Genomic DNA, 17,092 nt, shown 5'->3' on the forward strand with positions numbered 1-17,092 from the left:
TGTGTGTGTGTGTGTGTGTGTGAGAGAGAGAGAGAGAGAGAGAGAGAGAGAGAGAGGCAGTCCTGCTGAGAAGCGCAGACTTCGATAAATCCCCGTCATACGGGCGTACGAGATGCTCTGCACACCTCTGCGTTGTTTTGCTGCAGGTCATAAATCTGCCTTGACTTGCTAAGTCATGGAGTCGCCTTCCTACAGTTTCTCACGCGCTCGACCTCATGTGACCAAGTGATACCAAGTTCATTTTGGAGGACACAGCATTATTTATTTTTTTCCTTCCTGGGCTTCCTTCGCTTGAGACTAATTAACTTCTTACTGAAAGATGCTCTTTGCACCGACGAGGCAAAACCAGACTAAACTCAGAAACTACTTCCTGTCTGCTTGTTTTTTTTTTTTTTCAGAAAGTGCATGAATTTGGTTGGAGAATACCACTTTGATCATTATAAATGTCTCTGACAAACTCGGTTGCATAAAGTGGTCTGTTATTGTTACGATTTAACCGTTTTCTACAAGCAGAGGATTGCTTTGTGTCCAGCAACAATAAACCAATAAAGGGTTCTGAAAGGCTACAAGCAATTAATATCTTACCTGCTGTAGATAGCTCTTTAAACAACCTCAGTTTGAAGAAACAGAGTTTTATTCTGACAGGACTTACAGGTTAGTCAAAGTGGGGCCAAAAGTAAAGTGTATTTTTATTTTTAAAGGGGACATATCATGCGAAATGCACTTTTTAACCCTTACACGTATTTTGTTGTGTACTTTGAGCCTCTAGGAGTGAAGAAAAGTTTTTTTTATTCTCTCCTGGTGCTATGTAGATATCTATATTATGTTTTGGTCCATTCAGTTTCTCCTTTTATGCTTTTTAAACAATTAAGTCACAGTATTTACTGCAATACTGCTTAATATGGTCAGAGATTTCTGGCTTACCAACTTTGTGAGTCCACGGTTCTGCAGATTTTTGGTTTTCATTCTCCTCTGGCTCTGGGCCAGACTCTGGCTCCAACATGTAAGCCTGGATGGACAAGTATTACCTTGTTGACATCTTTTAATTAATTTGTAAATAAAAAGTTTCTGTCCTGCTTGTTAATTGTAGCTCTATCGAACTACAAAAATGGCCGATCAGGGTGGAGTAGACAATGATCTCTGGGAGCAAGGTGTGAAGCGCCTCTTTGCATTTAAAAGAGACAGCACCAAATTGAGTTGATCTGAGACCCACCGCAGAGAAGACATGAAAGAGGGGCTTGTTGAGTTACAATAAGGAGGAATTCAGACACTTTCCACTTTTTATAGACCCCAACTGAAGGATTTAAATGTGGAAAAAAAAGGATTTGAAAGCATGATGTGTCTCCTTTAAAAAAACAATCTTAAAAATTGCTTGATGATTCATGACAGAATTGTTTTATGAACTTTTACGATTATTTGCAAACACAAACGGCGCCAGCAGCTCACTAAACATCTTAGATAAGAGCTGTTTTAAGATGAGAACAATGGGCCTCATGCAAAAACATGTTCGTATTCTTATCCTAAATTTCTCTTACTTTTGTTCGTACAAAGGGTTCGTACGAACATGTCACGTCAGATTCAACAAACTCTTCTATCTTCAAGAAACGTGTGTAAATGAGCTGCGTAAATTCCACCTGTTTGTATCCAGCTGCTCGTGCACGCGAGAGGAGATTAGCATAATTACCACCCCAAAAACACCATATAAGGCTATGATTCCTGCCTCAGATACAAGGAAGTGTTCATTCATTCATGAAAATTACAGTGAAAACTAAAAAGAACTTTACGAGTTCAGATTTGAAGTCCGTCTGTCAGAGATCAAGAAAAGAAAATCTGTCATTTTTAGCAGGTCAGCTGTGGAATAAAAAGAGCTGCTAAAAGTATAAACAACTGTGTTAAATCATTTTCATTTATTCAGAAGCCGCAGCGCTGCGCACCGTGCGCCTCCGTGCCCCCCGCGCGCTGCGGTGGTCTCAGATGTGGGTTTGAAATAAGCATTTTAAAATGTTTTCAAAATAAGTCTGGCACTTTGGAGAAAATCCAGGACTCGCTGGAGGGATTATATACCTCCTCTGGTCTGGGAACGTCTCAGAGTCCCCCAGGACGAGCTGGAAAGTGTCTCTGGGGAGAGCGGGGTCTCCTGCTGCCCCCCTGCCACACCCGATAGCGGGTAAGCCGGCCGGACGGACAATTTATATTGTTAGTCTAAATTATTACATTTAAAATTATAACTCTAATTCAAGCAGAGTAGCCTATTGTCAACATAATTATGGAGTGTGATTTATTTTCAACTGAAAATATATTCAAACTAATGAAATATAAAGTTATTAGTGAAGAAAACCCGTCTGGATAACAGCAGACTGACTGTACGTAAAATATACGACAGGTCTGGACCATTCGTGAATTTTGTTCGTATCTGAAAAAAATCTTAGAATACGAAAACATTGGTGAATGCCACAAATTCTCCTAAATCACTCGTACGCACAACTTAAGAACAAATCTGTGCGTACGAACGGTTTTTGCATGAGGCCCAATCTTCTTGGATTAACTCATCCATCAGATCTGAATCAAACTGTTTCTCCAAACGAAGGTCATTCAAGTAGCTATCTACAGCAGGTAAGATATTAATCATTCATAATCACAGAGCCCCACTTCAAACGATTCAAACCTTTCCTTTAAATAAGTAAAAAACTCAAAGCTTGCACCTTTGGCAGGATTTAAGAGACTGCGCAGCCATGTCTCCTGGCCAGAATGAGAAGTATCTGTATTTTTAGAAAAATGACAAAGGTGACATTAAAGGGATAGTTTGTAAAAAGAAAGAGCCAAAGTCTTTGTCCGGGCAGGCTAATAGGCCTAACCAAACCAGACCAGTCTAACCAAACACCACTTTAAAAAAATGATGGTCTGCAGCCATTTGATCCACCAGCTGACCGTCTGTTATTTTGCATGATGGGAGGCTGCTGGTGTGACAGCTGGGACAGAAGGACAGCAGCTACACATATTTCTGGTGGCAAAATGCTGCAGCTCAAAGGAACATTTGCGAAGGCGACACTTTTTAGTAGTTGTCAGATCTGAGATCGATCACGCTTCACTGGAACCTCGTGCCGTTTCTTGAAAACTGAAGCAAACCTGAAACAGTGATTAAAAAGTTAAAGAGGAGCATGACCTTCAACAATTGTTTATCATCACGATTAGATTACTGGTGGGGAGGGGGGTAAATGCCTGCAACATGTCGTCTCCAGACTCTGAGAGCATGGATCACATATCTGCTCGGTCCGTATCACCTGTTTAAATCAAATCATCCTCATGTTCCTCCAGTGAAACCTTGTAAGCTGCTTCATTTTATCTGAATTGTTCTAAAACACACAGCTCCACGGCTTTTTGATACATGCACTGATTTGATATAAATTCAATATTTTTCTTGTTTAAAGAAATATCTTTTAAAAAAACATCAAAATCACGTGGTGGAGGGAACTCTGACATCATGCCAGCTTTTGCAAAATTATTTTGGCACATCATACATTTAGTCTCTAGAAAGTAGCACTCAATCTATTTATGAGCAACGGAGCATCGCTTCATCGTTTCTCTGAGGCAGCTTTCTGAGGTTTCTCTATACGTGATCCAAGCTGTCACTAACTTTGCCGTCCTTTAATTTCATACATTTGTGCTTTTGACTTTTCACGTGACCTCTCAGTGTCAAGCATTTGCTCCTGTCTGGCGCAGGATTGGATTGTTTTCCTGTGATGGTTAACAAAAAAAGAAGCAGCAAAAAAAAGCATGAGCTCCACAGCCGTTTTATTTATTACCTTAAGCTCGAGGCTTATCAGGCTGATCCGAGGCCAACACTGACTGAACCTGGACAGGTGTATTTACATTTGGGAGTGAAATAAAAAAGGATTTTATGCGGCTAAGCTTCTATTCACACACAAACAGTGCAACGTACAGCATCAGAGAGATAATAGGTTCATCCTGTTCTGGTGAAAGTCAGAATCAGCAGTTATCTGCTGATCGAAACCGTTATTTTTCTTTTTTTTTCTTTTAAAATTCTGCAAAGATAAAAAAAAAGACACAAAGGTGAAAACAAAAAATATATATTTTGGCAAAGTCTCAAATATAAGACAACCATCTTCTTTCTTGACAAAAGAAAGATGAAGGAAATCAATACAGAGGACAATAGAAAACCCTCATGCTTTCTTTGCCGGAAAATTAAAAACAAAGATACAATTTTAGAATAAAAGGCCTACCGTTCCTCGAAGGAATGCATGTTGCTTACCACATTTCATGCCTGAGTTTTAGACTAAATAGGATGAAAAACGACAGCGTTGTTACATTGCTGTTTGTCTGTTTTGATCCAGGCTCATTATTAATGCTCTGACAAGCACAACAAATGTCTTTAATGTGAATTAATACGTGTGTCTGAACAGGCAGGCAAATTAAAAAGCTTGTCAGTTTTTCATGCCCTACTATAATACTTCTTCAGTTTGTGCATGAAGACGCAGTGAGATGGCCTTTAATTACCTGGCTGACCTGATTTTATCCTCACAGATTTATAAATCTGGCACCATGAGGTGGATATTTCTGCTCTCACGATCTTGGCAGCTCCTCAGCAGATGGCGTGGTGGTGATGATGTTGCAAATCTGACCATGTTGCCGCTTTCTTGGATCTCTGTCCTTCCCTGCAGACCCCTGCGGTGGAACGCCGGTGACTAATCATTTCCTGCTCGTCACACAAGTTAGTCATCAGAGGGGCGAGCACGTGTGGCGTGCTCCGCCGCTGATGCTCGGTTCACGGTTCTCCCCGCCTGCAGGAACGCGGTTGAGCAGGAGCTTGTTTCTGGGTTTTAATCGTGTTTGTGTTCATGTTTGAGCTCGTTAAAACTGTCAAAATGATTAAGTGATTTGTTGAGGCCTTTTGAGAAGATGTGTGATTAACTCTCAGCTACTATCACGTTAAATATGGCAAATCTCTGGGTTGCTGGATGACATGCAAAATTCAGATTGGGGGCAGGATTTGCTCCGGTTCAAAACATAGCGAAATGGATCACAATGAGTACGCTAATGCCCTTAATGGGCTGGCGCAGATGAGATATTGCAAAAAAATATGCGTACGTTTGGCATATGATCCATATTGTCTTAATAAAAAACACTTAGAATCTTATAAAATTGTGGAATTACCTGGAGTGATGCTGCAGACCTCTTATACAACAAGCCAAATGAAAGCTTTCAAAATACCTCGAAGCTACAATTATTTTATTTCAGGTTTGGTCAAACATTTAGGATCCAAAGAATCTTTAAATGGCAGTTGAGTTATTTTTTGCCCCAGTGACAGGGTTCCTGCAGATCCTTAAAAAGTCTTAAAAGGCATTGAATTCATCAATCCAAAAATAAAGCCTTACTTAGCCTTAAAATGTATTAAATCAATCTTTCAGAAGTCTTAAAAATGTTAACACATTGTAAATAGGATGATTGCAATTCATCTCAAATATTAAAATAATTGGTAAAGTTTATTTTTTTCAATATTTACATGCATCCGTTCTCCTTTGACATCACTTCCTGTTACTCAGATGCAAATATCTCAACAACTGTTCATCTGAGCAGTGTGAAATTTGTTTTGTAATATGTTAATAATGTTGTCGTTTCAAAAATGCATTAACTATTCTTATAAATTTTGATGTCACAGACACTTAATGTTTCATCTACAGCAAATTGGGGTTAAAACTCAAAATTTTGGGTCATTAAACTGACTGCTAAGAATTTTTTTGCTATTTGACAAAAAAGCAGTTTGATCTGGATAAAAACAATTGGTCTATTATCAATGCTTGAATCCTTCAACCAAAAATACTATTACTAAAAATATTGATTCATGAGTTTCTGCTACAGTTTTATTTTTTATTTTTTGTCATTTGTGTTTATTATGAAATTGGTCTTAAATTTAATTTCAGTTGACATTAAAACGTCTTAAAAAGTCTTAAATTTAACTTGCTTTAATCAGTAGGAACCCTGAGTGAGTAGTGCTATTTTAAGTATTTAGCCTACGATAACACAATGCTATCGCTAATGTTAACCAGTTAGCGAACCCCTGTTATTATAAATAACTTATTTAGCTTCTGTAAACCCAAATCTGAGTCCAATAAAATATCTAAAAATATGGTGCAATCCTTACCTGTTAGATAGTGGTCAATGCAAAGTCTTGCATTGTCCGTTTCTGCACCTCCTGTTTATAGATTGTTGATCCACTTTTGTTGTCTTTTTTCTGCAAGTTTTTTAAAAATTAACTATTGTGACACACTACTTGACACAAGCGTACACGGCACAGAGTTTAGGGATTTTGACGATGAACCAAAAGAAGGAAACGGGGCTGCATTTACTTCCTGTCCGTCTGCATTATCAGCAATTATCTGGCTTGTAAGACATTTTAGTAACAGTCAAACAGAGGTTTGTGCAAAAGCTTTATCGTCCACATTTGCCTTTTAGGTTAAAAACATTAATGATGCTGCCTTTTCTTTGATATTTCTCGTGTTTTCTCTCTTCTGCGGTTGTTGCCAGCCAACTTAGACTTTTCATTATATCCCCTCAAACATCACAGGACTCATAACTGCAGGCACCTCTGATGTTAGTCTGAAAGATTAATGGCCGCAGCCTTGTGAGGATGTTCTCCAGTTAAACTGAATCAATATGCCTTCTGAGGAAACTTTAATTTGTAAAATGTGACAAGTGGGCTTTGCTCGGAACTAATGCACATGCTCCGAGAGGATCTGTTTAAAAAGCACAACACACTCCAGGTATATCTGGGAAATGGTGCTGCCTTATATTTCAAACTGCCAATTAATTCTTCCCGTAAGAAAGAAACAGCTTATTCTGCTGAGTTGTTCTTGTTGCAGCCTTTCCTTACTTTTTCTGCTAAGTTAATGGTTTTTTTTGACACATGCATTAAAAAAATTGTGGCATCCCCAAACCTGTAGTTAAAAACCATCTTGTCCTGTTCATGATGGTCTACCTGATATGTAGGTGCTGCCGCGTTTTTTTTAAATAACATTTAAAAAAAATATGAAGCTCCCATGTTGAATAGTTTTTGAGTTATAAGCATTTTTTCATGTCCAGACACCCCCTTTTCAGGTGGAGCCCCCTCCTCAAATATGAGATCAATTGTAAAATCGTTGGCTGGTGCAGAGTAGGTCGGACCCACCTACATTCCTGCCAAATTTCATGTTGATCTGTGCAGCTGTTTCTGTGCTACAGTTGATCAAAAATCTTGATAAAGAATAAAATAAAAAATATATATAAAACTAATAAACAGTGCGAAAACATTATGACCCCCACTTCGCCAGTGGGGGTCATAATGAGTCACGCAGACAAGCTAATTTTAGTGAAATGAGCTGAGAAGCTGCAGAGTTATAATAGTTATTTGATTTAGTGCTGATTAGAGTTATTAAACAGTGCTCGTCTTCACTAGAAAACACAATAATGAGTTTTAATTTGAGTTACAGAAAGGCTTAAAAAGCTACAGATTGCTAACAGGCCGTTAAATTTCGTCTTTATTTGTAATTTGACACAAACAGAACATCTCCAGCCTCATCTTTCAGCTGTGAACTCTTCTAACTTGTGAAAACAACTTGCAGTCTGTCACACTTCTTTGATCACATCCACATTATGTTTATTGGGAAACAATCTCCTCCGCCTCATTGCTTCAGAATACAAATTGAACGAAGCATTTTCTGCATACCGCACATTTCAGCCTCTGAACCGACAGCAGACTGAACATCAGACTCTTCGGGTCATTATATTTCTGTCATTGACTTCTCTCTGTCGTCAGCTCTCCATGTAATGAATGCCTCCGAGTGCTGTGGGGAGTTCACGCAGCTTCCCTCCACTCAGGGAGCCTCTCGTAGAAATTTCAACAATTGATTGCAGCTCGGAGTTGAGTGGTCGACTGAGTGTGCCAAGTGAAACACATGAAGCGTTCGGTGTAACTATTAGCATCACACTTGGTAATTCATGTGATTCGTTTAGGTTTCTGTTTTACCATCAAACACTGTCGTAGCATAACGATGTGTCAGCTGATAACTGCTGTGAGCAGGTGATTTACACTCAACCGCTGGCAATATAAACCAATCCTAAATGGTGAATGTACAGTCTGGTATTGACCTGTTATGATCCGGGGCATCAAATTAAAAAGGCTCCAACATTCGGAAGGGAATTTGGTGGGGAAAAAAGAAAAAGAAAAATTGAAGACATTTATTTCTTGGCTTCCATAAAAAACTGTCCATGTGGAAAACAATTAGTTGACAGACATTGATTAAAAGAATGCATATTACCTTTTATGTTTTAGGCTTAGATCATATTGTTTAGAATTGACAGAGTTGTGTCTGTCTAACGGGCGAGGAGCAACCAATGACAGCTACCGGGGTGCAACCCAACAAACAAGACGCGATAGCATTGCGAATCACACTTTTGGGTCGCTTTGGCAGAAAAACTAAATGCATTACCGCCACCAAATGATACAGAGAGTTTGATGAAATTGGAGGTATTCAGACATTTTCCACACGGCCCGTGATTTTCCTATTTTGTATGACACTTCATGAAGTAAGTGTCATAATAAAAAGAAAGGCACGGACACAGCTAAAACAATGTTTCTTCCATGTTGAAATTTGCTGACTGCGGTGTGTACTCTCCACTCATTGGTCAGTGGATGAAACCCTTGCTGATTGGTTGTAGTGCCGTGCGATGGCAACAACTTTCTTGCGTGGCATCGCGAGCTGACCTGTGAACATCTACATATACAGGCTTAAAATTTCACACGAACCAGTTTCGCCGGTCGCTTGGAGGAGGGCAAGCGATTGTGGCCTCATCGCACAAGTTCCATGGAGAGGGAGGGACATCGCCTTCCATGTGTTGAACCCCTAAGGTTGAGCAGAATTTCACACTGTATAAAATTCTGAGCTCAGTTTAATGTTGCATTAGCCTGGTAAAAACCAGACCCTTGTCCTTCACTTTGCTTCGTACAGAGGGTCTGGACTCGCCGCTATGGAGAACCGATTCTTGCTGGAGGCGTGGCCTCTGCTGTAGTGCGTGTGTCGCTGTGAAGGAGGCTAAGCTAAGAAGCTAACCGGAAATCGTGAGCGCTGTTAACAACCCTACTGAGACGAGAGAAGTACCGAACCAAATGAGACGACTGTAAATGAGAGCTGCTGCTTTGTCAGACAAATTTAATTTAATTTGGAAGCCTTATCAACACGGACTGGCTTCATTCCTCCACTGCTGTATGCTAAAATAACTAGCAGACACTGCGCAGACCATCGACGTTCTGTTCTCCGATTGGTTCGGCTAAAAATCGGCCAGTGAAATCCTTGTCTATGGGAGATGTCCTAGACGAAGCAGAGAAGCGAAACTAGAATTGAGCGGAGCTGCGTAGGAAGGCAAGGGCCAGGCTAATGTTGCATATCACTATCAGACAGAATATTAGAAGTCTATCTCATACCTACCTACATTTGCTGACAGATATGAGGAACACCTGTTCCTGTTGACGAGCAGCTGTGGAGTGAAGCAGTTCTGAAAGGGTGTGTCCATGGGTATTGTCCTCCAAATATTTTCACAATTCATGGTTAGCTTCTAAGCTTAGCTTTCATCATGGTTGAGCTGGTGCGCCACGCATGTCACTGCCAAACGTTAGCGATTGGGTAAATCAGATCCAATTGTTTTAAACTTCAACAGAATCCTCGCCTCTGGAAAGAAATCGCCTTTTAATAGCCAAAGTTCCAGAGCCTCTGTACTACGGAGCCCACGAGGGGACATGGGGGGATTTTTTTCTTTTGCGTTCCCACGTAATACTTTTGTGTTCCTTCACAATACTTTTGCGTTACCTTGCAATACCTTTGCATTTCCTTGCAATACTTTTGCGTTACCTCGCAAAATTGTTTTGCGTTCCCACGCAAAAGTTTGTTTTTGTATGTGAACTTAATTAAATCAGACTTTTATTTTGAAATATCCGGTTACCAAAACAGGATGTGTCGCCACAGTTCGTGAAATTGACACGGATGTTGCGTGGCTGCACTGTGTTAAAATATCGGCATATGACATATTTCCATGCGTGGTTGTGTGATATATTCATTCTGAAGCTGAATTAAAGTAGTAGGCTAACTCACTAATGGTGAACATGTGAGTATGTTAATAAATCGGCAGGCACAACAGTGATAAACTACTTTTGCGAGGGAATGCAAAAAGTATTGCGTGGGAACGCAAAGGGGAAAAAAAATCTCCCATGTCCCCTCACGGACTCCGTACTGTACAAAGCAAAGCGTGGGACAAGGGGATAATTTTTACCAGGCTACTGAAAAACAAACTTTAACCCGAGATCATAATTGAAACTTTCACTATCCTTATTTTATTTTCTATTTATACACTGAGCACCAGTAGTTAGTCTTGACTGCCTCATATGACACTTTTATCATGAAATCTCTGCACCATATAACCTAATGTAACAAAGCATCTGAGAAACCCACAGAACAAGTTACCTTCATAGACTATTGTCCCACTTTTGTGGCCCCCTCTAGAAGGACATGACCCTTAGCATTTGTCTAAACTGGCTATGCCACAGGCCAGCCCTGGTTGAAAATGAGTCTCAGCTACACGTAATTCTAGCTCAATTTATTTTTATAAAGCTATAGCCTTTTTTTGTTTTTTCCTTTAGGCATGAGCAGAAACATAACCATCTATTTTCCCCTTTCAGCTGTGAGCGAAAACAATCAGAGCAACTGAACATTCTGGTTTGATTGTAAATCGATGCTCTCGCCTTAATGTTTGTCAGTATATATTTTTTTTATTCAGTGTCAAATCAACGTGTTTGTTGCTTAAGGCTTGAAGTGCCCAAATTTGCTGCGTCGGGTCATAGTGTTTAACTTTTCTATAATCTATTAATCTTCCACCTTTCAATTTCCCCCACAGCCCGATAAACCATCAGAGCAGACCTTCTATAAAATCTGTCAAACTGTAATTAATGGATATAAATGGCACCATTTCCATAACTCTCCTCCTTGTTGGATCTCCAGTGTGTAATTATGTGCTTACAGCCACCAGAGCATAACGTCATTTTCCATGTTGAGTTGAGCATACTTTATTTAATGATAATGAATAAATATTCTCCCGGGACTCAGACTGGATTAGATTTAGACACGTATGATTTCCTGCCTCATCCAGTCCTGCTGAAGAAAAAAAAGCTCATCTCAGTTTGTCTAGCGAGGTCGAGCCCCCCCCCCCGATCTGTTGCCTGATGACTTTAGCCCTCGTTTCAGCTTCAGCTCTCAGCTGAATTTCAGCAAGACGAAGCTAAACTGTGTCCATTACAACACCCTGGTTTCATAAGCAAAGAGTCTGGGTGCTGAGCTGGCCTACCTGTAGTCCAGATCTCTCGCTTTTAAAAATATTTACATTGTGAAACACAAAGTTTGTTAAAAAAAAGACCCTAAACGTTTGAACAGCTATTCAATATCCAGTAACGGGTCGACATTTGCCTCCAAAACCTCCAGCATACTCTTCAGTCCTAGCCGTCTACAGATTGCTGTTAAAAGAAGAGAGGATGTTTCYCAGTAGTAAACATGACCCCATCTTAATGTTTTGCTATGTGTTCATGAGATTTGCAAATTCTGTTTTTATTCACATGTATTCCTGTTAACTCTCCGACCTTTTCAGACAGGGTTATAGGAGTTTGGACGCATAAATGAAGTTGTCTCTGTAATCAAATGAGCCGGTGTTTGCCAGCTTGGGGTTTGCTTGCTGATATTGGAAAGTGTCCTCTAATGTGCCTTGACACAGTYGTGTGGAGTAATGGCTCTGAAATGCTACACTGAATCAATGCCTGGTGCCTTTTTCCTCTCTTAGGTAATTTACTTGGTAATGAGAGAGGGTGCAGAAGGCTGTCTCTGAGAGCACGGGGAAGATGTAATCTGTTTTCCCACTGATTCAGTCGGGTTKAGGAGTCTTGGGCTGCTAATTAATTAACTATGAAACACTGAAATAGGATTTCATTGAGGGGCTTAATTTGGGTAATCGCAGCTCCTCACCTTTCTGTGCATCAGCATTAGTGTGGTGTCATCATGGTTTGAATTTTGGGAGGGAGGGGGGACTTGACTCTACTAATTGAGACTTCAACTAGAGATGTGATGTTCGCGAACGATCCGAATCTTTTGAACGGCTCTTTACAARGAAKGATAGGAACCGAACCGCGGGCAGTAACGAGCCATTTGTAGTTTTATTTCTTTTATTCCTCATATAATCTTTAGTTTTTCATACTTAAATCGCTCCCGCTTTGCTTTTTCACGGAAAATAGGACTAGTTGTGGAGTACAGAAGCTCGGGGGGAGGGGGGTTTCCGCTTAACAAACACATGGTTCCACCCACATGACGGGACAATGTCATTATGTACAGCTTTGTGATGATGTATCGCGTTCGAAATCGACTGGCTCTTCTGAATGGCTCTATGAAACAAACGTCTCCCCAAGATCCGGATCCCTTCAAAAAGCCATTTATCCCATCTCTAACTTCAACCTCCACCCCAAAACAGGGGTAAAAAATAAAAGGCTGGGGGATTACCTTTATAGTTTTAAAAAAGAGTTGGTGTCTGATACTGTTGTTCTTAGACGGAACAGGGTGGGATGCCCCCTCTATTGGGGGAAATCTCTTCAAGCGGAGGAGTTTAAGTATCTGGGTGTCTTCTTCATGAGTAATGGTAGGATGGAGCGGGATATGGATCAACGGACTGGGGCCTCGTCTTCGATAATGAGGGCATTGCTTCGGTCGGTCGCTGTGAAAAAAGAGCTGAGTCGAAAGACAAACCTCTRGATTTACTGGTCTATCACCTGCGTTCATGAGGCGTGGATCATGACAGAAAGAACCAGACTCTGATTATAAGCGGCCAAAATGACCTTCCRMTCCAGYGTGARTGGGCTCAGCCTTAGAAATAGGGTGAGGACCTCCTTCATCCAGGGAGAGCTCYGATGACTGACCCCTCGTCATCGAAAGGAGTCAGTGGAGGTGGTTCGGGCYTCTGATTATGACGCCTCCTTTTAGAAGCYTTCCGGGCACYTCCCATTTGTAGGAAGTCATGGGGAAGACCCAGGACTTGCTGGAGAGATTATGTATCCTCGCTGGCCTGGGAACACCTCGGGGTCCCCCAGGATGAACTGAAGAGAGGGATGTCCTGGTTTCTCTCCTAAATCTGTTGCCTCTGCACCCTGACCACAAATAAGTGGCAGAACATGGATAGATGGATGAATTTGTGTCTTTGTTTGTGGGTGACACAATAAGGTTTCTGTACTTGTGCGCACATCTGAGGCTTATATTACCTCTAATCTATAAAARAATCTGTATCAATCAGTGTTGATCTAAGTGGCTCAACATGTCAACAAAAGACTCACTGGAGAGTAGCTTTCACTGGCAGAGAAAAGGCCAGAACAGCTATTTTAGCTGTCATTAAGGAAGTATTGTCAAGATACTGATGCCATGTATTACCTGGAAAGGATGGAGGGATGAGAAAGGGGCAAACGATCMGCCTTAATGCTCTGAGCAGAGAGAAAAAATCTATTAACCTTGTCCTGGAAGTGAACCTGTTGATCTCTCTGCTCGATTTTATTTGTTGACAAATATAACATCTGCTGCTCTGTTGATGTGGGAGATGGCAGCACGTGGTGTTTGTGTCTGTCTGTGTTTGCTGCTGACCCTTGGATGGGAATATGAGTCTCCATATGTGCACGTAAATGAAACAGGTTTGCACAAGTGAACAGAAATATTGAATTGGCAGAAAAGTTTCAATAGATTTGTACATTWACAACCCTTAAGTCATCATCTTTTAGTCTAAAATAAGCAGAACAAAGAAAATTTCAAAAAAATGATCCATGAGCCAAGTGATCACTTCTCTGTATTAGATTTGTTTCTTGCTTTTTGTAGCGTCAGCTATTTGACCTTCCCACACTCAGACTCTGATAATTTTGTATTAACATCGAAGCTGCACCTGAGTCTTCTGAGACTCAGCAGAGCTTTAACAGCACTGAGCAAAAGGCTGAGAAATTGTTTTCCTCTCCTTTTTATTTAAAGCCTCTTTAGTTACTGGAGGTAAACGGAAGRCAAACCACAGCAGCTGAGGTCGTTGTTTTATTTGCACATATTACTTTGACATATTTTCCAGTGAGAGAACTAAAGAAATTCACAGTGGGTGAGTTTGTACTTGACCTCAATCAGGAAACTAACCGTGATGTGTCTCTTGTCTCTGCAGGTTTTGGGATGACTACGCCTGTGACAATTGCAGGCAAGGTGTTCCTTATCTTTTACGGGCTTCTGGGCTGTGCTGCCACCATCCTCTTCTTTAACCTCTTCCTGGAGCGCATCATCACCCTCCTGGCTGTGGTGATGAAGGCRGTGAGGGAGCGGCGGATCAGGAACAGCGGCCTGCTCCCGCCAGGAATACGCCACGACTTCTCGGCCTACTCCCTCCCGGGATGGAAGCCCTCCGTGTACCACGTGATGCTGATCCTCGGCCTGTCGGCCATCACTATCTCCTGCTGCGCGTCYGCCATGTACAGCCCCGTGGAGGGGTGGGCGTATTTGGATTCGCTCTACTTCTGCTTCGTCACCTTCAGCACCATCGGCTTTGGCGACTTTGTCAGCAGCCAGAGTGCGGCTTACGAGTACCAAAACCTATACAGGGTGGCCAATTTCTTCTTCATGCTAATGGGCGTGTGCTGCATTTACTCCCTCTTTAACGTCATTTCCATAGTCATTAAGCAGGTGCTCAACTGGTTGCTGGAAAAAATGAGCTGCTTGTTTTGCCAGCGTTGCAATAAGGCCAACGCCTTCCTGGGCAGACGCAATGCCATCCGCCCAGGCTCCAGGGGTCGCCAGGGTCGGTTTGGCCAGTCGCCTGACTCAGACGGGCCTTGCGATAGTGACACTGAGGGACGGAGGCTATCGGGGGAAATGATCTCTATGAAAGACCTGGCGGCCTCTAGCAAGGTGTCACTGGCCATCATGCAGAAGCAGCTGTCTGAGTCAGCCAACGGTTACCCCAGGACAGTCTGTGGCAGCTCGCACAGTAATGGCTTCTCTGGTGGGGTTGGGGCGCTCGGGATCATGAACAACAGGCTGGCAGAGACAAGTAACTCCAGGTAGAAGGCAGAGAGAGGCGGAAAACAGGGAAAATGGGCTTTTCTCCCTCAAAACTCTGCTGTAACAGGCTTTTGAAAGGGACTATTGGTGTAACTTATGCATGAAAATACCATTTTTATACGTTTGAATGGAATACAAACCTGCAGTAATAACACAGATAATGGTAGTGATTCTTTTAGCAATGATTTGATGARGATGGCATGAGGGAGAATCACAAAGTCAATAAAAAACACAAGCATGGTGGCCACACATCACTTTTATTAAGTTCAAAGCCCAAAACAAAACAAATTGCTGTGAGACCCTGAAACTATTAGTGTTTGAATGCAGAAAACATCATTAGCTGTACGCACTCAGTATATCAGACTTTTTACGACTAAATCGTTGTGCTGGAAAGGAGCCAAGGYAATTATACGGCACACTTTTTACCATCTTGGGATTTCAGCCAGTGCATACGAATGTACATACTGAATGCTGATAAAAACAAGTATAATCGCTGAATGATATAGCACACTCTGATCTATGCATTATTCCTCTCATGCGTTTTGCACCATCTCTGAACTTTCCTTTGATTCTGCAGAAACCCTTCTTCCTTCCCCCTTCATTCCATTCCCGAGGTGATTGATTTCTGCTCRGGGTCCGACTGTGGGAAGCGGACTTTCTGAGCGTGGCCGTGATGCTGCTGATTTAAAACGGGGTTGACGTCCAGGGCGGTTTTCCTTGTGCCACTATAACCGGCCACAAAGATTAATTTCCTCTTGAGATGGAGAAAAGAGCAAAAGTGAAGAATGAAAATCTATTTCTTGGAAAAGAGGAACTGGCCACCTTATCAGCCTAGCCCAAGTTTCTAATGCCAGAGATGTTCAGTTGAAGGGAAAAAAACACTGTTTGACTCTATTTTACTTCAGTTTTTAAGTTTATATAAAACACAATTAGTGTTTTAGTCACTCAGAGAAATATTTGCAAAAGAGAATATATAGAATTTTTTTCTGTTTGCTGAAAGTTAAACAGGGTTAGGTGTCAGTGAATACATTAGGAGGTGAATTACACTAGGATGCAAATGTTTGGCCAGATATTTTTTATTTATTTATTTATTTATTTTTACCATAAGCAAAGTAGAGGCGTCAAACTGATTTTCACTGAGGGCCACATGAGCATCATGGTGGCCCTCAAAGGGCCAGTCATAATTAACTTTTTAACTTAGACTAAATAAGAAGGTTCCTCTTCTCATTGCTWTGGCTGACCACTGCTAACAAACAATAACTGAGCTCTACCTGGTATTTCCTGCATAGAAACAGGGTTTTAACGTCCTCTCATGTACGATCGACTATATGAAATAAATAATACAGAAATACCATGRAAATATAAGAGAGTTTTATTCATTGATGAGGTGTGAGTAGCTGCCATCTTGAATTCTGAACTCTCCCACATTCCTACAGGGAATTCCCCTGCAGTCTCAARGTGCATTATGGGAGATGTAGTTTAAGGTCGATGCTGGCTTTGAAGCAGCTTATTTTAAGAGATTAATACCGTGTAATCCAACTAAATCGCTCAGTTATGTAAAGCCAGCAGCTCAGGGGCAGGACAAGTATTATTATCCTTCACCTTTTAAATTTGTTTATTTTGTGGCATTTAAGCTTAAATTTAAAGAAATAAAAACAATTTTCATATTTAGTAAAAAAAATTAAAGGGGCAATATTATGTTTCTCAGGCATTAAATTCTATACCATAATAAAGTAACTATGTCACCTTTAGTTGTTATTAAAATGTTTATATGTTTAAATGGAAAATAAACTTCACCTCATCACATCTGTTTCTAAACACCTTGAAATTGGCCTCTGTCTCTTTAAGAACCTTCTGCTTCCATCCCACCCATTTCAGCACGGGGCTGGGTGGGTGTGTGTGRTCTGTGATGAGGAAGCTCAGCTTGGAGGCATAGCCCAGAG

At 41.1% G+C, this 17,092-nt stretch overlaps 1 protein-coding gene across 1 annotated transcript in view; it reads left to right on the plus strand.

The window, feature by feature from the left end:
- The window catches only part of kcnk12 (potassium channel, subfamily K, member 12), a 34,526-nt gene extending 18,264 nt beyond the window's left edge, over window positions 1-16,262 (plus strand). The window contains exon 2 of the mRNA XM_014005872.1: window positions 14,260-16,262. Coding sequence (XP_013861326.1) covers window positions 14,260-15,152 — 893 coding nt within the window. The 3' untranslated portion in view covers window positions 15,153-16,262. The remainder of the gene's footprint in view (window positions 1-14,259) is intronic.
- The last annotated feature ends 830 nt before the right edge of the window (window positions 16,263-17,092 follow it).

Source organism: Austrofundulus limnaeus, unplaced genomic scaffold (genome assembly GCF_001266775.1).
Source record: "Austrofundulus limnaeus strain Quisiro unplaced genomic scaffold, Austrofundulus_limnaeus-1.0 Scaffold0, whole genome shotgun sequence".
Taxonomy (NCBI): Eukaryota; Metazoa; Chordata; class Actinopteri; order Cyprinodontiformes; family Rivulidae; genus Austrofundulus; species Austrofundulus limnaeus.